This window comes from Heloderma suspectum, chromosome 6 (genome assembly GCF_057233095.1).
Source record: "Heloderma suspectum isolate Gila_16-S chromosome 6, 16-S_ref, whole genome shotgun sequence".
In the NCBI taxonomy this organism is placed as follows: domain Eukaryota; kingdom Metazoa; phylum Chordata; class Lepidosauria; order Squamata; family Helodermatidae; genus Heloderma; species Heloderma suspectum.
The window spans coordinates 109,963,955-109,988,437 of NC_139463.1; the positions used below are offsets into that span (position 1 = coordinate 109,963,955).

Here is a 24,483-nt window from a genome sequence, read left to right on the forward strand (position 1 = left end):
CTTTGTACTAGCATTCTTTTAAGCAGGTCAGAAAACTGCAAAAAGGCCCACCTCAGTCCCTTGAACCAACAAAGTGCTACTTACTATGCCTTAGAGGAAGAGTGTGGACGCATCATAAAGTTGTGTACAGACAGTTCACCATATATAATGGATACAAATTCACCAAGGATAACATCATCTGTGGATCTAGGGAAATGGTGTTGAGCTTTTGCCTGCTGGCTGCACCTGGGGTTCAAAGCCTTGCTTAACGTCTGAGTCAGCAGAAGGAAGAGCAGTAAGAAAATCACCCTGAATGCCAGCAGATTTTGTCCCCACTCTCCGATATACACCTGCATTGTCAGTCACCTACACAACTGGCAGTCTGCTTGTGAGCTGAATCTCTCTTGACATCCCTCAAAGACTAAACAGTCTTTACCAAGACAAAGACTCCATCCCAGAGAATTTGCCTAACGAATGAAATATCAAATCTCCATTTCAGATAGCCCTACCAGCCTCAGGATCACCTCCTCAATGCCTGTGGCTCAATAGTAGACTTGCAGTGCAATCCAGTGCACATCTGTGCAGAAGAAAGTCCCACTGAGTTCAATGGGGCTTATTTCAAGTACGTGTGCGTAGGGTTTCAGCCTCAAAGAACGTGTCTTTATAGTCTGAGGGTACAAGTTGTTGTGCTGATTGTCTTATTAGTCCTCTCAGTAGCTTCTGGCTAATCGTGGACTTCCAGAAGCAGAAATCAAGTATAGTGTTTTGGCTAATGACAGGGTATATAATGTCCCTTCCCGAAGCTCTCAAGTCCTTGCACAACCAGAGGAAGCCAGAGAAAACATGTCTATGTGATTTGTGATCCTACCATAAAAAAAAGCCTGCTCTTCATTTGGGACAGTGACAGGGTTCAACAATTTACTCCCTTGGGAACATGGTGCGTGTCCTGCACTGGGTCTAACTTTCTGGGAGGGAAGAAAGTGGAGAAAGTACAATGAGGCCATGGATGACCAGTTGAGAACTGTAGCCAGTGTGGCTAGCCAGACCGCATCAGACCAGATAACATCGATATATTTATTGATACTCCTTGGCAACCATGTTTTTAATTCTTAAGCATGCACTGGAATTACACCATGTCACAGAGGACCACCATTCAGGGAGGCTTTCTTGGGAAGACAGGGTCTCCATGCTTCTATGTGGAGTGCCTCTCCTCCCACACGGCTGTCTGAGGCAGATAATATCTGCCCAGTAACAGCTGCATTAAGATTCTAGACTTTTCAGTTGTTATCTATGACTGTCTCAGAAAGCACTATTCCATAGGTAGACACACACACCCTTAATAGGGTTCAAAATGAATCTAGAAATCCCTTTTGCACACAAGTGTTCACTGTACACTGTGACTGTGACATCTCTCATTGGCTAAACAAACTGAAGGGTGGCAGCAGGCATATTTATTTTTCACAAAATGTTTGGACCAAATTGTGCCTGAATTATATATTTAGAGGTTTCTACAATGGGTACATACTTCATTATTACTCTTGGTTGAAGACTGTGAATTTGTGATAGCTTGTGGATGCCCTGAAATTGTGGTCCAGGAGCTACAGCACCCTAAGCCCCATTGCTAACCCAGCTGTGCACCTTCCCCTCTGCAGGTATTGCCAGATGCTTCATGGAGAACCCAGATGGACAAAGCTGGGACAGATTAACCCCTTGAGTCCCGTCAAACCATATTTCCATGGTATAAGCTAGTTCAGCAAGTTCATGCAGAACCAAGTCCTGGATGGCTGTTGTTTTCCCATTACCTGATTTAGCAAAGAAAAGCAGTGCTCCATGGGAGACTCGTACTAAGGCCACTCATGCTCTCTGAATTAAGAGAGAGATGTGGAGCAACCTACACCCTATGGTCTTGCCTTCCCATATGACAAAATGGCTGCCTCCCCCTGCCATATCCGCTTCTCCTGTTATAGTGGCTGCTCCCTCCTTCACTACCTCCTTTTCAAAGCACATCTATAGGCAATAAGCCCACAACTCTATCAGCTGGTATGAAGTACAATACAGACAGGCTGTCTTTTCACATTTTCAACAGCCAGAGAACATCTCCTCCTCCTTCTCCTCCTTCTTGTAGTAGGGTTGGAAGGGGCCTACAAGACCATCGACTCCAACCCCCTGCTCAATGCAGGAATCCAAGTCAGAGCATCCCTGACAGATGGCTGTCCAGCCTCGTCTTGAATGCCTCCAGTGTGGGAGAGCCCACGACCTCCCTAGGGAATTGGTTCCATTGTCGTCTTGCTCTAACACTCAGGAAGCTTTTCCAGATGTTCAGCCAGAATCTGGCTTCCTGTAACTTGAGCCCATTCTTCTGTTTCCTACATTCTGGGATGATGGAGAAGAGATCCTGGCCTTCCTCTCTGTGACAACCTTTCAAGTACTTGAAGAGTGCTATCATCTCTCCCCTCAGTCTTCTCCTCTCAAGGCTAAACATACCCAGTTCTTTCATCCTCTCATCTCAGGGCTTTGTTTTCAGTCCCCTGATCATCCTTATTGCACTTCTCTGAACCCTCTCCAGCTTGTCTGGATCCTTCTTGAAGTGCGGTGCCCAGAACTGCACACAGAACTACAGGTGAGGCCTAACCAGTGCTGAGCTATGCTGAAGTCGAGGTATATTATGTCCACAGCATTCCCACAGTCCAGAAAGGAGGTTACTTGAACAAACAATGAGATCAGATTTGTCTGGCAGGAGTTGTTCTTGACAAATCCATGTTGGCTTCGAGTAATCACTGCATTGTTTTCAAGGTGCTTACAGAGGGATTGCTGTATAATGTGCTCCAGAATTTTTGCAGAGATTGATGTCAGACTGACCAGTCTGCAGTTCCCAGGTTCCCCCTTTTCATCCTTTTAGAAGATTGGGACAACATTAGCCCTCCTCCAGTCATCTGGCACTTCACCCGTCCTTCCTGATTGCTCAAAGAGAATAGACAGTGGTTCTGAGAGTTCTTCTGCCTGTTCCTTTATTACTCTAGGATGCAGTTCATCTGGCCCTGGAGATTTGAACCCATTCAAAGTAATTAGGTGTTCCTTGACCATATGCCTGTTGATGTCAGGCTGCAATCCTGCCCCTTCAGCCTGTTCATGGCAGGGGATGATCTGGTCCCCCCCAAAAAAAAATCCTCTTCGGCTAGCTCCACTCTGTGGCGATTCCATGTAGCGCCAGCAATACGGCTGCCATTGCCATGCCGTATCGCTGGCTAAGGGCTCACTGCAGACGCATGCAAATGGCATCCGCTACTCCATTTGCATCTGTGGTTTTTCCCACGATAGGCTAGCCTATCACATGAAAAAACACAGATGCAAATGGTGTAGTGGATGCCATTTGCAGCCATAAAGCCCTACGTTTAAGATAAATGCAGCCATTTATGGCTGTATTTAGCTTAATCTAAGAGCTTTATGTCCGCAAATGGTGCAGTGGATGCCATTTGCATCTGGAGTGAGCCCTCAGCCAGTGATATGGCATGGCAATGGCGGACGTGTCGCTAGCACTATGGAGCCAGGCAGCAGGTCCGCAGAATCACCGCAAGGAGGATCCGGCCCCGAATGGTTCCTGAGGGAGGTGGAAGTGAGTTGTGCCATTCCTCCACAGACTCTGGAGGCCAGATTCTTCAGAATCCAGCCTCATTGGGGTCTGTGGCAGATTTTTCTGACATCCCTACTCATAGTTCCTCTTTTGGGAGAAGACAGACAAAGTAGGAATTGAGCACCTCTGCCTTTTCTTTGTCATCGCTTCACATTTTGCTATCCTTATTTAATAGCTGACTCACCATTTCTTTCCTCTGTCTTTTACTGTGCACATAGCTGAAGAAAGCCTTTTTGTTGCTTTTAGCATCCCACGCTAACCTCAGTTCGTTCTCAGCTTTAGCCTTCCTGACGCCATCCCTGCAGTTCTGTGCTACCTGCCTGTACTCTTCCTTTGTTGCTTGTCCTTCCTTCCACTTCCTATATGATTGTGGTTTTTTCATATTCAGGTCATCTCTAAGCTTTTTGCAAAGCCACCTTGGCTTCTTCTGTTGTCTTCCACCATTTTTTCTTGTTGGAATTGTATTAAATTGTGCCTTTAGAATTACCTTTTTTAAGAATTCCCACCCATCTTGGACTCCTTTTCTCATTAGAGTTGCTTGCCATGGGACCTTATTTATCATTGTTCTGAATTTATTAAAACTGGTGTTCCTAAAATCCAGGGCACGCGTTTGGCTGCACTCAACTTTTGCTTCCTTTAGAACCAAGAACTCGAGTATAATATGGTCGCTTTCCCCCAGAGTTCTTGGAACTGCTACTTTATCCACTAAGTCATCTCTTTTGGTTAGGATCAAGTCAAGGATAGCCAATCCTCTAGTTCCTTCCCCTACTTTCTGTAGGAGGAAGTTATCCTCCACGCAAGTCAGGAATTTATTGGAGGAGCCATCTCCTCCTCCTCCTCCTCCTCTCTCTCTCTCTCTGATAAGTGAGTTGTCCTTGTCATCTTTAACACGCTCCCCCAAGCCCTCCCAGGAGGAATGTTCTTTGGTGGTGACCCTACAGGCAGCAGGCCCACGAACAAGGGAGCATGTCAATTTCATCTGGCTGAAGAAGGCTCTGCTGAAAAGTGCTGACCCATGCCTGGCCCCTCTAGGAAGTAGAACTCAATGCCCCAGCAGCTGTGTTGCTGAGTTTGAGCATTCCTAGAGTGAACCAGTGTTGCCTGGCAAGAGGTTACATGTACCTAGACCACAGGGGAGACCAATAGGTGGGGCCTATACTTACAATTCAGTTGCTCCAGCAGGTGGGTGGGATGAAAGAAACAGCAGCGTGGCGGTGGGAGGTGGGGTTGGCTGTACAAGCTAATAAGTGGGAACAGAGGAGAAGCCATGAGATGAGGTGAGCAAGAATAGTTTGAGGGGCATGTGGCAGAGGAGAAAACATTATAACATATCAAGTCCTCCTCTTGGAGCAGGGGTGGGCAACTTGTGGGCCTCCACATGTTTTGGCTTATGATTTATATCAGCCCTAGCCAATGTAGCCAATCGTGAGGGATGATGGGAGTTGTGTGCCAAAACATCTGGATCACCAACAATTAGCCCACACCTGAGTTAGCTCCTCTGGATCAGCAAATTGTGGCTGCAAAGGGGAGATTTGACAACCCCTGGATTAGAGTGTGGTGCTAATATTACTACGGTCGCAGGTTTGATTCCAGTAAAGGCCAAAGGTGAATGATGTTGTTTCTGTAATTTTTGTTGTTGTTGTTGTTGTTGTTGTTATTATTATTATTATTATTTTTGCACAGTTACAGAGGGATGCTTATTCTCCAGGGCTAGGGCCAGCTATGCTCAACACTTCAAAGTGTTTCAAATATGAAGCATCTGACCAGGGATTGGGAGAGTTACAATCAGCCCGCACGGAGTGCAAAATGCAATATCAGGTATATCAGAAATGCAGGGGACATCATTAAAGATTAGAGATGGACAAATCAGTCTTTCTCAAGTCTGTGAAAGTTTTGCATCTATCAAATCATAAATCCGTACATTCCAATATCTGCCTTTATTTTGCACACAATTTCCTGAAACATAAGCATTTTTTTTGCAGCTTGCTCTAATATGTACACTTTATACACAATTTCCCCAATACATGCATTTTTGCGCACAATGGTTGAGCTGAGAAATGCATCACAAAAACTGAAAGATAATTGTGTTCCAATCCACACATCATTCTGGGAAGTGTGGAACTGATCAGTTCACTTAAAAATACAAACCAAGCAAAATTCTCCCCCATTCCCAGTAAAGCACCTTACCATGGGCCTTGGATTTTCATGCCAAGTAGGAGAGCGAATGGATACCTCACATATACTTTGGACAGGGGTGGGTAACTTCTAGCCCTCCATATGTTTTGGCCTAAAACTCCCATGATCCCTTACCATTGGTCATACTAGGTCTGGAGGGCCATAAGTTAACCACCTCTGTTCTAGGGTGTAAAATATGTTTGATGGTCAGGTATGGGAGAGAGGAGAGATTCCCATGCTAAAACCACTTTTAATTCCCAAGTTAGTGGCCTAGATTATTAGTTTGTTCTCATGCATGTCCCACTGATATCATTCTCAGTTCCTCAGAGGGGATGCCCTCTTGGCCTTCTTTGGTACTTCTAGTAGCATCCTGGGGAACATGATGGGGAAAGCTGTTGTGTTCAGAGATAGTAGCTTCAAAGGTTTGGGGTTGCTCATAACCAAGACTGACGGAGGAAGGAAGGGTCAGTGTGTTCAGCTGCATGTGGTGGTCAGCAATGAGTGTTGTCATGTCCTAGGGATGGGAGAACCACCAATGTTCGAGCTCACCTATATTCTCCGGAAATCACTTTCAAGTTTGTTTTGGCTCGCTCTTGTTGTCATTTTCAACCTATTTTTCAGTGTATTCAAACAGAAAAAGGATGCATTTCTGAAGAGAAAAGTGGTCATTTCTGTGCTTATTTTTCAGAAGTGCGCACTGTGGTGATTCCACATGCACAATATGTAAATAGTAAAGGTTTGTATATATGAATGGTGGCAGCAATGGAGAGAGTTGTGAAGCATCACAATACACAAACAGAGGGTTGTGGGTGAGAGCCTAAAAGTGGCAGTGTGAGGAGAGACACTGATCAAAGCACTTGACCTGGTGACTAGAAGTAGGATTGTGAGGTGGTCAAAAAGGCCTCAGGTCCTCCCACACACCTTCTCACATTTACAAGGAATAATGTGGCCGCTGTCTTCATATATTTCTCTTCTTTGGTCTGACCACTGGGCTTTGGCTCACCTTTTTGAGGCTGAAGGGCATCCATTTCTGCTGCATTGTCTAAACTGTTATACAGTTTCTCTCACCAATAATATAGGAATACAATAAACAGAAATGACTCAAGAATAACAAAACCTCTGAAGAACGAAGTGTTGGAATCATTTTTTCCTTGCTAATTGGTCTCTGGTGTTCAGCTCAGGTCTCAGGAGAATAATGTAGCATTTGGGAAGGAAGATGCAGGCCAATACACCAAGATTGGAGGCCAAGATGGAAAAGACCTCCACGGCCACCATGTATTTCCCCTTCGTACTCAGGTAGGTGGGGACAAAGGATAGCCAGACGCTGCAAAACACCAACATGCTGAAGGTGATCAGCTTGGCTTCATTGAAACTATCAGGCAACTTCCTGGCAAAGAAAGCCACACTGAAACTGATGATGGCCAGGAGCCCCATGTAACCCAGGACAATGTAAAACATGGTGTCTGAGCCTTCATTGCATTGAAAGATTATCTGACTGATCTGAGAGTGCATGTCAAACTCTGGGAAAGGGGGAGCAGTTGCCAGCCACACAGCACAGATGCCAGATTGAAGAAGAGAACAAAGGCCAACCACAGATATTCCCAGTCGATTCCCTACCCATGTCCTCATCCTGTTTCCTGGCTTGGTGGCCATGAAGGCCAGCACCACAGTCATGGTTTTAGCCAACACACAAGAAACAGAGATGGAGAAGATGATGCCAAACACGGTTTGCCGGAGAAGGCAGAACACCTTTCCAGGCCAGCCAATGAATAGGAAGGAGCATAGAAAGCCGAGCAACAGAGAGGAAAGCAGGACACATGTAATGTTCCAGTTGTTGGCTTTGACAAGGGGAGTATGCTGGTAGCGAATGAAGATCCACAACACCACAGCTGTGATTGCGGAAAATGAAAAGGCACAGCAAACCAAAACTGCTCCCAGGGGCTCTCCGTAAGATAAGTAGACAACGTGCTTGACGATGCATTGACTGTGTTTCTCATTTGGATACTGATCTCCTGAGCACGTCTCACACTGCTCTGCGTCTGAAATAATAAGCAAGGTCTCAATATTTCCAATTCCTGGATTGATCAGGGATCCATTAATCATACCTCCCATGAGTTATATAATAACACTTTGTTAAACGTAGTGAAGAATCTTTTGCCAATTCCAAGTGAGAATTATTGGGCAGGTTTTCTACAATATTTGCATTAGGAATGTGCAAAGCCACAGCAAGAATGTCGTGTTCAGATCTTTCTTTTCTGTATGTGAACTTTGCTTACCATTACACTGCAACATGGTTTTCCTAGTTTTAATTGGAGGGGGGAGAAACACTAAGTACTGCTCATGTGTGTTTTGGTATTGGGTATCTTAGTTTTAGTGCTGCACTCTTTGGATGGCATTACAGATGTTAGCTTTCTGTGAGAAAGTGTAATGTGAGAAAAAACATATTGCAAGGGGACATCATTATTCTAGTTCTTCTGATGGAAAAGCTGACAGAGCAATTCCTAGATGAACCTTTACACAACCCTTTCCAACCCTGGGGCATCCATTGTTGTTGGACTACAAATCCCATCATCTCCAGCCAAGATACCTAATGGCCAGGGATAATGGGAGTTATAGGTCCACAACATCTGGGGTCCTAAGCTTGTTTAAAGCTCTTTAGAGGCTGAATTGAGCTCATGGAAAAGGAAGAAGACAAGCTCTCTATTGAAAAACTGTTTGGTTGGATACAGCCTCTGGGCTGTTCATTGACTTCTTCCATAACAAGATGAAGTTTACTAAAGCTTTTCATATACTGTTGCAGAAAAAAAAGTGATAGGAAATAACGTAAGCCCAGAGTTAAAGCATCTGTACTCTTGTCCTCACCAGTATGGTTTGAAATGCTCCCTTCGGGGCACTGAGCGCATTCATAGCAACACATTTGCTGCCCCTGCTGGACAATCTTGCTGTAACCAGGGTGGCAGCTCTCGACACAGGCGGCGTGGGGGACTGTCTAATGACAAGTAGAAAGAAGGTGGTCAATGGGGGAAATGAACAGGTTTCTCATGGTTATAATTCTTAAATTCAACCCTCCTGCAGAAGAACTCAAGACCACACTAGACCTATTGACATGCAGCTTTGGAACTGCAGGGCTGTGCCTGCTACAACTCTTCGAGGACCCTTGGGCAAGTCGACCTCAGTGCTGTCACTGTTGCCTGCTCATTTGTACTCTCCATCCAATGCATACAACGCCCCAGAGAGAAAGGGTGCAATGAACGTTGGAGACACTGCTCTATCTCCTCACCCTGGTCCCTGCTTACATGTGTAGGGAAAACAAGCAAGGGAAGCAAGATGAAGAAGCGGTGATGGAAGCAGGCTCAAAGTGTTGGTGGTGGGTGTGGACCTGAGCAGGTGAGAAATGATGCCAATGCCATATGCCAGCCCTGCTGTGTCACAGTCCTTACAATGGCCCCTACAGGGATCATTCTGCAGCCAAGTTGGTATTTGCGTTGGTGCCAATGGCTTCTTTCCTGATACAAATAGCACCTGAGGGGGGGGGAGAGGGATTTCTTTTGAGGCAAGGCAGGAGAGGAAGTAGTTATACTTTACCTCTGAACTGCCCGATGGTCCCTGATGCTATTCAGGCTCTCCAATGTCTTATTATTTGCATGATTTTTGTACATGTTGATTGTTTTCACACAATTATTATCATGTGTAGTTTGGCCATCAGTAAAAAGCGCTACCCCTCTTCTTGGATCCCTTCTTTGGACATTCTATATTCATAACGATGTTTCCCCTCATCATGTGGCTGCTTGGTTTCTTTCTTCGTCATATTATCACTTCACGTGATCTTCATATTTCCTCCAGGCAGGCATCTGAAAGCAATGCACATTTGGACTCTCTGGCCTTCATTTGAGGGCTTATGATATCTCTCAGAACTCCCAACATCCATGCATGAGTGTAATGTTTGAATGCGATGTATATTCAGTGATTAAAGAAACCTGCCAGTTAAAGACCAGAGATGAGAGTCTCATGTTGGCTCAAGCTCCAGAAGGCCAGGAAATTGGAAGCTAACAGATGTGCCCAGTGATCAGTGATGATAGTGTGCAATGTCACAAAACTGTACTTACAAGTTATCCTCCATGCACGCACACGTATCCTTGGTCTTTGACGCCCAAATCCAGATTGGGAGGATGGAGTGCCTAGGACCAATTTCCTAGCTTTGTAGAGCTCGAGCCAACATGGGAGAGCCTTAACTGTAGTCTTAAACCTGCAGCTAGATCATGGATGCAAAGTTTCTAGGTATCAGTTCAACAGAGGTTATTTTTATAAGCCATCAAATATTGAGGCTTATAATGGCTTTGAGTGGCGGTGACCCTACCCGAGCCCTTAGCAAAAGGGGCACTCCTGTACCCCTTTAATATCTAAAACTAAGTGTGCGCAAGCCAAAATTATGCAACTGCTTGTAGAATTTCTGTGCAGGGGGTATTTCAACCATCTGCTATGTGATTGCAAATTGTGATGTGGGGGAATAACAGTTTTGGGGAATCACTGTTGTGGTTTGGGGGGAATAACACATTTATTAGCCCACAGATAGACAGACAGACAGACAGACAGACAGACATTTGGAAGTCTTGGAGGCAGAATAAGTACTCCCAATGAGTGAAGAAGGGTGACATTTTACTCCCTACTCACAGGTAAAGAGATGCTAAAAGCATCATCGAAAAAAATATCCATACCTGTTGAAACTTGTGATTCCACACAATGGCACTTCCATTAATGACTAACTGTTTTCTGGCCGGAGCTTTGGCATCCATCTTCCCAACTTGGACTCTCTGGAATGATCGATTGGGGAATGTGACCAAGTTGACAATATCATATCCTCCTGCCATTTCCCCATTGTCATCAAAATAGATTTCTTCCCCAGCACTGTTGTTAAAGCGGATATTTCTCAGAAAAGAATGAAGCTGGAGTCAAAGAGAAAAGGTTATATTCTGTCAGATGATGTGGGGGAAGGGTTAATGCTCTATCTCTGAAGTTTGCTCAGATGTGACCTTTGAGCTGAGTAATCCTTGGGCCACTCTTATCAATATCACTGAAAGTGAGTTTTCAAGGTTTTGTAGTTGCAAAAACAGACATGCAACATTTTTTAAAATTCCCTATTGTTGAAGAGGAGATGAATGTTGTTAATGTTACATATGTGTGGACCCTCCTGATGGAATCCCCAGAAGGTTCTGCTTTTGAGGTAGTGCTCAGGTCCAGCTTCAGGATCCGTGTCCTTGAACGATAATCTCAGAGGAGCCCAGTTCTCCTCTGCCAGGGTACCATCTTTAAAAATAGAAGCAACAAGAATTACTCCTTGGAAGGAACTCCATCCAAAATGGCTGTACACTCTGTATTTAAAAGACTGGCCAAAAGACTCTGTTCTGAATGGCCTAGAGGAGAGATGGGAAAACTATGCTCTGTGGACCAGGTGCAGCCCATCGGGTCTCTTGATCCACTGGGCTGTGAGGAATCCAACTCAACAAGCCAGTGATCAAGGAAGAGAGTGATATCTTCCTGGGTCACTAGTTCACCTCACCTCCATCACAGCCCCAAGAAGTGGAGGAGAGGAGGGTAGAAATAGGAGGGGGTTGCAAGAAAGAATACACATGCAGATAAGCACCCAAAGAAAGTCTGGGGGGAGAGAGAGAGAGAGTGCTGCTCTGGCTGCACCCACTCTTGGCAGGTGGAAGGAACGCAGCCCTCAGGCTGAAAATGGTTCCGGACCCCTAGTCTAGAGAGTGATTTGGAAATGGCTCTCCCATGTGGATCTGTGCAGGTGTGCGTGGGCATGACTTCCCCTTTTGCAGGTGTGTGTGGGCAGGGTCCATCCGCAGCCGGTCTTTGGACACAAATGGCGTCCTGCCTAGCGGATGCCATTTGTGTCCCTTCCCCTTCCGTGATAGGCTACATAAAGCTTTACGTAGCCTATCACGGAATGGGAAGGGACGCAAATGGCAACTGCTGGGCTGGATGCCATTCACGTCCAGAGACCTGCCGAGGCCAGAAGTTTGGCAGTGGCCGAGGAGAATTCTGGGGGGAGAGACGGATCTCCTCCCCCCGCCGCAGACCCCTTCAGCAGATGGGTAAGTAGATTTCGCACACCCCTATGCTCCACCCTGCCCCTGTCCTGCATCACGCTTGTTGTTCTGTACGCATGGCGCATGGGTGTCTGCAGCAGGAGCCTCCAGTCTCCATGGGGGCTCTCCACATCAGCCAGAACTCTGGAAAATCCGCGTTGTGGCTCACATGGAGAGCCACCGGATACTAGGGATGTATGAAAGTCACTTTCCTTTTCGACGGGGTGATTCATGGTGGGGGGGAGGTGCGGAGCGAAATCCTAATCCGGCTGGCTCCGCTCTGCGGAGATTCTGCAGAGCCGCCGGCCAAGGCCGCCTGCAGCCGGACATCCGGCCGCTGGGCAGCCTGAAGGGGGGGGGAAGCATACACAAATGGCAGTGGCTACGGGCCTGCCATTTGCATTCCCTTTTTTTCGCTGTTTTAGCCTACGTAAATATTTACGTAAGCTATTATGGCGAAACAAAGGGGAATGCAAATAGCATAGAATAGGTTCTAGTATTATGAGAGAGGGAGAAAAAAAAACACACCCATTCTATTTTCTCCACACCATGGATATTTGTGGACCCCTTTATCATGTCTCCCATTACTCACCTTTCAAAACTAAATATGATAGTTCACCTCTTGGGGGTTCCAGTCTGTGCCTTAACAATTCCCCCACTGACCTGAAGAGCTAAGCTGGATCTGGTTGGCAGAGCAGAAAATTTTCGCCACCACCACTTGATAAGCCTGGAAATGAGTTCTGTCCTGTCTTTGGCCCGATTCAGCATGACTCCTTTGCCACCACTGATCATGTTGACTTCCTATCAATTGCTAGCAATTGCTCCCATTAACCCCAAGTTCTACACCACCGGAAAGGATCCAAGGGGGAGATACCTAGGCCCTCCAAAACTGAATGCTTCCATAATGCTCTTAGGAAGATTCTTATCTGGGTGTTGATGCTTGTGCAGAGCAGGAACAAACCCAAATGTCCCTTGACAAGACCATGGCAATGGCCTAATTTTGACTATTCACCAGATCCCAGTCCAATGCAGAAAAGTAAATCCTACATGTGCCTTTTGCATGGGTGAGGCCCAATTCTTCCAAAGGAAAGGAATTAAGAAGAAATGGAACTGTGTCTGTGTTGTCATACAGACATTGAAAAAGGGACAACAAGACAAAAACTTTGTTCAGTAATCTGTGACAGGGCAGTTCAATTGGCTCACTCCAAAACGTTAAAAATTTCCCCAATAAACTAAAGCATGGATAATCCAAAGCTTATGCATTTTGAGAAAGCAGTAAGTTTAGAGAAAGTTAATGCATTTTTCAAGTATATGTTTTGTGAACACAAACACAAGTTTGGAAATGTGCGACCATTTTTGAAGAAAATGCACTCTCCTTCATGTTGGGGATTGTGAATGGGGCATTTACAAGTGATTTATGAATAGAAATGAAATTCTCACACATCCATATAGCACAACTTCTTTCTTTTCTCCTCAGGCGAGAAAATCATTCCAGGGCATTGTGGGGAGGAGAGGTGAAGAAAATTTGGAACCTTTCTGTTAAATGGGCATTGGTATCTGGAGGGGTGGGTAAGAACAGGACAATTTCGGAACTTTTCTGAGAAAAGTGTCTTCTGAGAAATTTGGCTGAGCTCTGATTGTAATCCTTCAGGGTTCAGCACCTTCCCCAGGGTCTTCCTAATATTCAGTTTCTGAGGGGTGATTGTGGAGACATCATGTCTCTAATGTAGATGGTTATAATACTCCTACTTCCTTGAACGTCCTGTAGCAGATGTGAGGGGGCAGGATTGTGTCCAGATATAGTGACAAGGTGGAGCTCACACTGTACCAAAATCTGACCTCCATTTCCTTGACATTTTTCTTCCCGCATGAAAGAGGTTTCCCTTTTTCTGCCTCATTCTCAGGGCATTGTATAATTTATTTTGAATTTGTTTTGGTGGTGTTTTTGAGCCTACGTAATCACTAGGAGTTGGCTGGGGGTGCTGTGTATTCATTCTATTACACATCTCTCCATTGCTCTGCAGCCTCCCGGTCTGCATGTAAGAGAATCCTTGTCTTACCTGCCATAGCTGAAGTTTCAAAAGATTCCATCTGCCTCTCATCTGCATTGCCCTCTGTTTGGCCCTTGATGAATACATGGCATGGAGAGCATGTGCTACAGCATAAACAGCATTGTAGATACTGTAGCTTTGGCCAGACATCCCTGTTTCAAACACAGATGCAGGGAGGCTCCCCAGCTTCTCCTTCCCAGTACAGTTGCCCTTGTTTGGAAAATATAAGTTATATATTGGGAGTGAACAGAGAAATGCAGTGCACCAGAACTGATGGATGAAATAAATCTTAGATTTATATGGATTTATAGTTTCAAGGAACTCTTGATATCCCGGCACCACATTTGTGTGAAGTGAGAAGGACAATGTCCCATTGAAGGATCTCCTTGAGAACTGATTCATTGGAAAAACAGCAGTGAAATCCCACTGAGCTGTTATGATCCAAACCCTTTCCATTGGACGCTTCTTAAAAAACTCATAGTTTTCTAGAATTATTCGTAAGCCCTCCATAGACTGACCATCCCCATGGACAAGGAACACATTGATTTTGTGCAACCAGAGAGTAAAAGATATCCTTCCCAGTATGTTAGTAAAGGTCTCGTTGGATGCACGACTTGTCACAGTTGGAATTGATTTTGTCAAAGCAATGCAGATATTATTCTGTAGGAGCCTTGGTCTCAGAGTTCGAAGAAATGTTTCTCCACTGTCATCATCTGAAATGAGGAGGCCAATCCAAGTCCATCCAAAAAACTTTAGAAGCTGAACAATGCCATGATACTGAGGTTCTTCATCTGGAATCATCCGGAACAAAGAGGGGAATCGAGTTTTATCACTCAAGATGGGGTCAAAAGAGCCGTACGTAAGCTAAAAGGAGAAAAGCATTTTTTTTAGAAAGGAGAAAGACATCCCTTTTTTCTTGATTCAACTAAATGTGATCCTCCAACAAATCATGAGAGGTTAATCTATTCCAGTAAGCAGGGGGAAGGGTTGTAGCTCAGGTTACACACACATGCTTTTCATGAAGAAGTTCTGGGGTTCAACCCTTGGTGTCTCAAGGCAGAGCTGGAAACACCCTTGTCTGAAAACATGGGGAAAAGAAAACTGGAGAACATCCAAAATGATCCCATGTCTCAGGATGTTGCAAAAATGTATGTGGTTTTATTTTAAGAAGCAGCCTTCTTCAGGGGCTAGATTAGTGAAAACATGGTAAAAATGCTAATTGTCACACTTCATAATTCCCCCTGATTACTTACTCAGTTTTTATATATAAATGCTCACAGAGCTCACTGAAAAACAAAGTTTTCAAGTTGAATCCTGTGACAGATGGTAATATGCAATAGTCTCTCTCTCTCTCTCTCTCTCTCTCATATAGATATACATACACACGCTGTATTCATGTAGTTTCTGATTAGGCACAAGTAGGCATGGCAGAGAATTCCGCCACGGATCTCGGTGAGGCCGAATGCCAGTGCATTCGGCCCCCCGAACTCCGTGTCGGAACGGCCTCCCCCCCCCTCGGATCCCCCCCGGGACGAGACTTACCTGGGGCGGATCTTCCAGGTGGCGGCTCCGGTGGCGGCTCTGGCGGCAGTTCGGCGGTAGTGGCTGCTGCCAGCGCCATTTCCAGTGTTAAAAAAAAAAAAAAGACGTGATAGGCTATGTAAAGATTTACGTAGCCTATCATGGCTAGGTTAAAAAACAACAACAACAATGTGATAGGCTACGTAAATCTTTATGTAGCCTGTCTGACTTAAAACAAAAAACGCGCGTACGCAAATGGTGGCGGCTGTGGCCGCCACCATTTGCGTTCCTTATTTTGGCCCATCCTAGTCTACGTAAATATTTACGAAGACTAAGACGGCGAAAATAAGGGGGAACACAAATAGCATCCGCTATGCTATTTGCGTTCCCCTTATTTTTGCCGTCTTAGTCTACGTAAATATTTACGTACAGTAAGATGGGCCAAAATAGGGAATTCAAATGGTGGCAGCCATAGCCGCCGCCATTTGCGTACACGCGTTTTTTGTTTTTTTTTTAAAGTCAGACAGGCTACGTAAAGATTTATGAAGCCTATCACGGCTGACTACAGAGATGCAAACGTAGCCGCTGCCATTTGCGTCCCTGCTAGCCAGTAGCCGGATGTCCGGCTGCTGGCGGAGCCTTCTGGCGGCTCTGCGGAATCCCCGCGGAGCGGAGCTGGCTGGCGAGAATTCCGGGGGGAGGGAAGGACTGCCTCCCCCCCCAGCGGAACCTGGCGGAGACAGATAAGGGCAATTTCGTACATCCCTAGGCACAAGGTCCCCCATTTCGAGACATGCAGCATATTCGAAGGATGTGTGTGCGTGTCAAAAGTACAGAACTTTACAGAAGAGGCTGAAACTCCAGCTTCAAGTCTTCTTTTAAAAAAAGAATCCTATTGTGAGTTCTAAAAAGTTTTCGCAAAGCCCAGAACCATTTATGTTTTGCAGAGTGATTTTGTTCTACAAAATGTACTCCCAAAGGGGTGCCATGTTTCTTGCTTCTAATATTGCACAGATCTTCAGCTATTCATATTTTAAGAGGCCTGAACATGTTACCCAAATATGTTCGTTACATCAGAATCATAGGGCATAAATCACCCAACAGGTAGTACAGGCAGCTCGTCAATTGTTTCAGGTTAGATTCATTTCCGATTGATCAAATCTTTGGATTCGGTCATTTAACAAATGCCTTTGCTATTAGGGATGTTAGAGAATTCCACCACGGATCTCAGGGGGGCCGAATTCCAGTGAATTTGGCCTGCTGGAATCTGTGGCGGAACGGAGCCCCCTGGCCCTCCACCCTGCGAAAGCCCCATGAAACGGGGCCTACCTGGCTGCGGCTGTGGCTCCGGCGGTGGCAGTGGCGGCTCCGGCTGCTGCCTGCCTGGTGCGGACGCAAACGGTGTCCTGAGTAGGGGACGCCATTTGTGTCCCTATGGTAGCCCATGATAGGCTACATAAATATGTACGTAGCCTATCACAGATAAAACAGGAATGCAAATGATGTAGGGGATGCCATTTGCATCCCTGCTTTAGCCATGATAGGCTACGTAAATATTTACATAGCCTATCACGGGTACCATAGGGACGCAAATGGTGTCCCCTACTCAGAACGCCATTTGCGTCTGCACCAGCCCTGCAGCGGCTGGAGACCCTGCTGCGGGTTGGCCTGGCTGGCAGCTCCGCAGCCTTGCCGTGGATCAGAGCAGGCCGGGCAGGATTCCGGGGGAAAGGAATGGATTGCCTCCTGCCCCATCGAGGATTCCGGGGGGAGGAACGGATTGCCTCCGCCCACCTGCGGAACCCGGCGGAGCCAGGTAAGTGGGGTTTTGTACACCCCTACATTGTACACAATGTCCATGAGGTGGAGTCCTGTGGCTGTCGTAGCGCCTTGGAAGACTTTGTAGTCTATCTCTTGTGCTCCCTACAATCACTATTACTAGCACTGTGCTGCATTTTCTAATCTGTTTATTTTCGACCATTCGTTGTGAGGAGGGGTGAAAAGAAATTGCACATGGAAATTTGTGGCAAGGGACGAGAATTTTGGAGAAATTTCTCAGGGTGCAGGGCTTCAGGGCTTACCACACTGTAAGTAGGTGGTTGATGAGAGTGGGGGTGCTCCTTCTTTTATCATTTCCCCCCCGTTCTGTCCTTGCAGCCTCTCCAGCTGCTCCAGCTTCCTGGAGTGCCCCTGGATAGGGATGTCAGAGAATTCCGCGACAGATCTCGGTGAGGCCGAATGCCAGTGCATTCGGCCCCCTGAAAACTGTTGTGGAATGAAGCCCCACCCCCCCAACCCACGAAAGGCGCACGAAACGGAGCACTTACCTGCTCCCGTCTGCGCTGCTTTGCGAATGGCGGCTGTCCTGCGGCAACCATTTGCTTCTTCCTCTTCAGCCATGATAGGCTACGTAAATACCATTTGCATCCCTGCAGAGGCCATGATAGGCTACCTAAGTATATACGTATCCTATCACAGCGGGGGGGGGGGAACCCAGCGTACGCAAATGGCGGTGGCTACGACAGCCACCATTTGCATCCCTGCAGGGCTGCCCAGTGGCCGGATGTACGGCTGCGGCCGGCCGGAGTTGGCTGGCTGCTCCACGGCTTGGCTGCGGAGCGGAGCCGGCTGGGCAGGATTCCGGGGGGAGGGATGGAGTGCCTCCCCCCACCTGCGGAGCCTGGTGGAGCCAGGTATGCGGGGTTTTGTACACCCCTACTCCTGGAGGACTCAGCCCAGTCTTCCTCCTTTGGGGCTCCCCTGTGCTGCTGCCTGCAGAGTGCCTGACAGCTGAGAGAGGCATTTTGGTTTTGCTTTGTCACTCCTAAAAGTACTTTTAACAGCAGCAAGAAGAAAAGTCATGCGGAAAATGACAATAACTCCTTGGTCAGCTTTTAGGCACTCAGCAGGCAGCTGCACTGGAAAGCCCCAAGGGGGGAGGTCCTGCTGAAGTCCTCTCGGGGGCTTCCAAAGAAGCTCAAGCAGCCGGAGTCTGCAGAGCCAGAACAGGGGAAAATGGGAAAAGAAAGAGTCCTCCCCCGGCCACCTCCTTACAGTAAGGTAAGCACTGAATCCCTGTGCCCTGAGAAGTTTCTCCAAAATTCTCAGCAACCCAACGCAAAAGGAAGAAAGATGGCAGCCTCTTTCATGGGGAAGCAAAGAGGCTGAGAAAGGGCAGAGGGGGCTTTGGCACAGCACAATTTATTGGCATGTCCTTGATGTTCCTTGTTCTTTAGAAGGAAATCATAGGGCCTGTTCAGACGTCATGCTTAGGGATGTATGAAAGTCACTTACCTTGTCGAAGGGTGACATTCGCAGTGAGGGGAAGGCGCTCTGTCCCTCCCCCCCAAATTTTCTCTGGTTGGCTCCACTCCACAGAGATTCTGCAGAGCCACCAGCTGGGGCCACCCGCAGCCAGACATCCAGCTGCTGGGCAGCCTGCAGGGACGCAAATGGCAGCTGCCGCAGCCACCGCCATTTGCGTCCCTGTATTTTGCTGTGATAGGCTATGTAAGTATTTAAGTATTTAAGTATTTACATAGCCTATCACGGCAAAAAATCCACAAAAAACAGAGAACGCAAACAACGAACACTTACCTGCTGCCGTCCTCACTGACTTGCGAATGGCGGCCGCATTTGCGGCCACCATTCACTTCCTCATTATAGCCATGATAGGCTACGTAAATAATTACGTAGCCTATCACGGCTAAAGCAGGGATGCCATTTCCGTCCCTGCAGAGGCCATGATAGGCTACGTAAGTATTTACGTAGCCTATAATGGCAAAAACAAAACAAAACAAAACAGCGAACGCAAATGGCGGCGGCTAGGGCAGCCGCCATTTGCGTTCCTTTTTTTTTTTTGCTGTTTTAGACTATGTAAATATTTACACAGACTATTACGGCAAAAAAAAGGGAACACAAATGGCGTGCCTGTGTTAGCCATGATAGGGGGGGGCGGGGGGCTTTGTTCCACCACGGATTTTTGGGGGCCGAATGCACTGGCATTCGGCCTCACCGAGATCTGTGGCAGAATTCTCTGACATCCCTATCATGCTAAGCCATGGTGATTGGGGAATTTCCAGTAACCAAAGTGGGCTAGCGTGTCATGTGTGGTTACTAAGCCACCCCCTGTGAAAGGGTTAAGGGGCCTTGGGGTGGTTTACTGTTATGTGTGGCAGGCCCCCTGGTAGCTTAAACAGGCTCCATAGGACCTCCAGGCCGCAGCCATAGAGTCTGCCAGCGACAGCATCTGCCACTGAGGGAGATGCTCTAGCTGCCGCAGACTTTCTCTATGGTTGTGCGGCCATTCAGGACACTAGTGGCCGCTGATAGCCAATTCACATCACGGAGGATGCCGGGATGCAAGCAAACCACTCCGGTAAGTTCACCAGCTAACTACAGAGGGGTGGTTAGAAGATCTGCACAGTGCCACATGGTTCCTGGTCAAGTGATGGGCCCACGTGCAGTGGTTCTGCTAACCCTGCCTCCGTAGTTCCCCTAACGACCCTCCCCCTGTGCGCGTGTGAATAGGCCCATAGGCATTTCTTGGCACCTCCCAATATTTGTTATAATGTGCCAATTCTTTCCAGATTATTTTTCACATAATTAAACGTTAAACTACAATTTATTCGGCTAGAGGATTTCTTCTGTTCCATGCTCTGCAAAAGCTGTCAGCTATCACTATCCTTGGGTCTTCTTCAACCACCAATTGTTTGCTCAGTACATGAGATTCTTGTACAAAATCATCTTCCTTGGTACAGCTTCATTGTAAGCGAAGGAACTGCCCATATGATAAATTCTGTGTCAGTGGCCTAGGGTGTGAGCAATCATATTTCAAGTAGGTATTTTGATCGGAAGGTCAGATCTAGAAAGCGGATCTCTCTGGAACTGCAGTGTATATCAAATTTTGTATTGACATCTATAGCATTTACCCATCTGAAGAAGTTCGGCAAACCACCTTCATTAATCCTCCATATTAAAAACACATCATCAATATATTAGGGATGGGGGAGAATTCCACCACGGACCCCAATGAGGCCGGATTCCAATCATCCGGCCCCATTGGGGCCTGTGGCAGAACGGAGCACTCACCTCTGCCTCCCCACAAAATCCGTCAGGGTTGGATCTGTCACTGCTTTGATACTGCAGAGCTGGCCACCTGCTCTGCATTCCTGGCATAGGTTGATACGGCTGGCAGCCATTGCCGTGCCGTATCGCTGTAAGTCAGTCTCTGGTTGCAAATGGCATAGTGGTCACCATTTGCAAAACTGGTAGATTAGCCTAAATGCAGCCATTTACGGCTGCTTTTAGGTTAATCTACTAGCTTTTCAGCCGCAAATGACATCCACCACGCCATTTGCATCCCTGTTTTTTGACGAGATAGGCTACGGAAATGTTTGCATAGCCTAACACAGCAAAAAACAGGGACACAAATGCCGTACTGGACGCCATTTGTGTCTCTGTTCATGCGATAGGCTACGCAAATATTTGCGTAACCTATCACGTCAAAAAACAGGGATGCAAATGGCGTGGTGGACGCCATTTGCGGATGTAAAGCTGGTAGATTAGCCTAAATGCAGCCATAAATACTTGCATTTAGGCTAATCTACCAGCTTTCAGGCCGCAAATGGCACCCACTATGCCTTTTGCATTTGGAGACTGACTTACAGCAATATGGCATGGCAATGGCTGCCGGCCATATCGATATTCGCCAGCGAAGTGAATATTTGAGCCTGACCCAGAGGGATATTGGTATAGAAGGATATTGCATCCATAGTGACCAAGCAATCCTTTCCGTTCTTGTGATGAACTTTAGGTTATCAATAAAATCTGTGGGGTCACATATGTCTGATGGAATTCTGTCAATGAAGGTTTTGAGGAGATGACCAAGATATAAAGATAGTTGCTGCAGGATAGACTTACAATCCCAAAGTATAGGGCATCCTTGTGATGGAAACAACCCCTTGTGAATTTTTGGTAGGGTGTAGAACTCCTGATCATTTTCAGTGATCTCTGCAGACACACACACACACACACACACACACATACACAGTAAGTAACCACAGGCAATTTTGCAGTGTGACAATTCACATCATTAACATGTCTTTAAAATGACTGTTTTGTTCTAAAAGGAATGTTTTGTTCTATACTTTTTAATATATATATTTAAATGTCAATGTGTTTTTACCCTTTTCTCCATTCTCTAATCGAGCCCCTGAAGAAGGCCCATACTCCGGGCCAAAACATGGAGGGCTACTCTTTGGAATAAAGCCACCTATATTATTTTGACATCCTGAGACTTCATCTCTTTACTCCATTGAAATGTGAGGAGCCCCTCTCAGTTAGTGCTGAGCCAACAATAATGAGGGTATTAGACCAATGCCCTATGTATACGGAAGCTTCTTACATTATATGTAATGGATTCTATGGATGGATTCTATGCTGGGTGGTGGAAAACAGAGTTCATTGGAAATAGCATGGTTCTGAATTCTGCAGCTCAGCTGAAGCACATTGTCATGGGGTGTTAGGAAATAGCTGATTTTTCTTTATTGGGCTTGCTGGGAAGACAATTGAAAACATGTCATCCACCTCGCCTAAAACATTATACCTTACTACAAATTGGAAATGCCAAATGTTTAATGATAAATACTTCAGAATTTAAAATATAAATAAGTAAAAAGCAGTAATGGTATTAACAAGAAGGTAGAGTTTCACAAGCAGATTCACAATGAATTCTGGATAACTGAGATAAGAAAATAATGGCCAAGTTGTCCTGGATGATACTCAAAGAGAAAATGCTGAATTTAAGCTCTATCATCTGGACCAAATTATTTTAGTATTGAATAGGTGTGAGACTTTATTATTCCAGGTCACAATGATAGTTCGCGTTTTTGCTTATCTATCATCAAAAAATATTGTGTGAGGTTATACTCATCAAAAAGTCTAGAAAAGAAGTATAGACTTTGGTTTAATTCACAAATTTTAAGTAAGGAGTTATCTTCTGAAAGGTATAATTCAAAATTGATCATATCTAACCTGAAACGTGCATGTGTAAGCATATTTTTGTATTCTATTTTTTTTAATGTTTAATAGCAATTAGATAATTAAGACTGTGAGAACTAATTTATGGGGCAGTGGATAATATTAGGTATAAGGGGATCTCTACACAAAAGAAGTATAATATGTGCTGATTTTAGAATGCACGAGCTTATTAGAAGCCCTTCAGGCCTTTATACCTGTCAGCTGAATATCCTATTCAGTTGTGAATGTGGAACCTGGTACTTAGAATGAGAACTCTACTTTTTAAGTTATTAAGACTAGAAGTCTAAAAACAAGAAATGTTTAGAAAATTCTATTTCCTGTTAAGTTATTAAGGTATAAGAATCTTAGCAAACCTCTGTTTAACAATATATATATATTTAGATTATTTTATGCAAGTTAGATTTTGATGTGATGCCAGAAGTATATTTCTAATAAAATTGAAAAATTGATTAAAAAATGTTTCCTTTGCTAATTTTTGTTACTAAAAAAACTACATTAAATCCACCTAAAATTAATTTTGGTGTATGCTTTGTTGAAGAGTATTATTAGCTATCGATAGATAACTGGGGTCCAAAGGGTTCCTAAATACTGGAAGTACAGTTTGAAAACACTCAACAATGGCCAAATCTGTAACTCCTGTGGAGAAAATGGGCTAGGAAGAGCTTAGGCACTCTCCTTCCAAGACATCCATAGCAACAATGACATGATATTTGGACTCTGGTCAACGGACTGAGTGGAATCTTTCACAAATTCTGAGGGGGACCTACACACCTCCCTTTCTTAAGGTTAGGGCCATGCTTCTACACAGAGGCACATACCTGTGGAACCTTGTATGTGCTTAAGATGTTGGCCATCTGGATGGAGTTCTGGGAGGTAAGCCCACCTATGATGGCCATTGGTCTCTTCTCCTTGTCACAGATGTAGTTGATGGGATATCGCTGTGCTGTGAAAAGCAAGTCCAAAGTGGCCCAATAGGCTCTTCCTGGATTAAATGCATTGTCATAGATCATGGATCCCAGTGTGATGTTGGGTAACAACTTGACATTCTGGCTGATCTCATGAATGGCATAAACAAAGGCGAGGACATATTGGTAGTTTTTAGGCATTACGCTGCAATGAAAGTTTCATAGAGTCTTACAACCTGATATCAGAGGAATGAGCTCATTTAATTGCCATAACATTCTAGAAGTTGACTATGGAACAGCAGCAGTAGCAGCAGCAACAACAAAGCATAGTCATTGAATAGTCCAAAGCCTTTTAATTATGCTCCTATTCATATTTTCTGTTTGCTTTATTTTTTTGGACTGGCAGAAATTCAGGTAGTGCAGGTTTTTTGAGCTGAGTCATGATAATGTTCAATCTGTGCCTTTTTGGCAGCTCTAAAGGAGAGTTGCTTTATCACTTCAAGCACTGAGAGCCAGTCATAGAAACTCTTGCTCAGACTGTGTTCTGAATGAGAAAGACTCCTCTTGATGTGAACTGCCTGTCAACGCTAAGCCCCCCACCCCCAATTGCAGCAGTATTCCAAACAGGGTTGAAGCTTGGTGGGGTAGATTATCTGTATGTAGGATCTCGCTAGGTGGTGCTCAGCCCCGTCTTCTCTGACTACACATGAGGCTCATGATATTGCCACAAGCATAATCCAGAACACCATGACTAATGCAATGGTTGTGGTTCAGAACTGAAGAATGCAACTCGGATCAGTGGTGTGCTGAGACAAGTGATAGTTGGGTTCCGAATTCAACTTCAGAAACATATATTGCCCCAATGGTGATTTCAAAATACCTCTCCTGACCTGCAGTGAGCTTACCCAATTGTTGCCTTACTACAGAGCAAGAACGTATTCTCTGCTTCCCCAAAGGGAGGGGGTAGATCTAATGGACTTAATTAATAAGAGAATATATTCTGAATAAACATTAGGAAGAGCCTCTTGACAGTAAGAGCAGCTTCACAATGGAATCAAGAACTTGGGATTGTGAGCTTGCCC

General features: G+C 45.5%; 1 protein-coding gene across 1 annotated transcript; it reads right to left on the minus strand.

Annotated features, from left to right (window-relative positions):
* Positions 1–5,534: 5,534 nt before the first annotated feature.
* On the minus strand, positions 5,535–23,600 carry LOC146342471 (vomeronasal type-2 receptor 26-like). Its single transcript, XM_084808562.1, has 5 exons — positions 23,315–23,600; positions 13,944–14,798; positions 10,501–10,728; positions 8,648–8,774; positions 5,535–7,824 (listed from the first exon to the last, which is right to left on the minus strand). Exons 1-5 carry the CDS (start codon positions 23,504–23,506, stop codon positions 6,926–6,928), a joined length of 2,301 nt encoding a protein of 766 aa, XP_084664688.1. The 5' UTR covers positions 23,507–23,600; the 3' UTR covers positions 5,535–6,925.
* Positions 23,601–24,483: the final 883 nt, after the last annotated feature.

Bases quoted from the DNA above. Each gene is read 5' to 3' on its own strand.
- LOC146342471 (XM_084808562.1), bottom strand. From the start codon at position 23,506: ATGATCTATGACAATGCATTTAATCCAGGAAGAGCCTATTGGGCCACT. The intron at 14,799-23,314 runs GTATGTGCCTCT...TTCTCCTTTTAG, and splicing joins GCACATACAAGGTTCCACAG to CTTACGTACGGCTCTTTTGA. The intron at 8,775-10,500 runs GTATGGATATTT...ACTTGTCATTAG, and splicing joins GGAATCACAAGTTTCAACAG to ACAGTCCCCCACGCCGCCTG.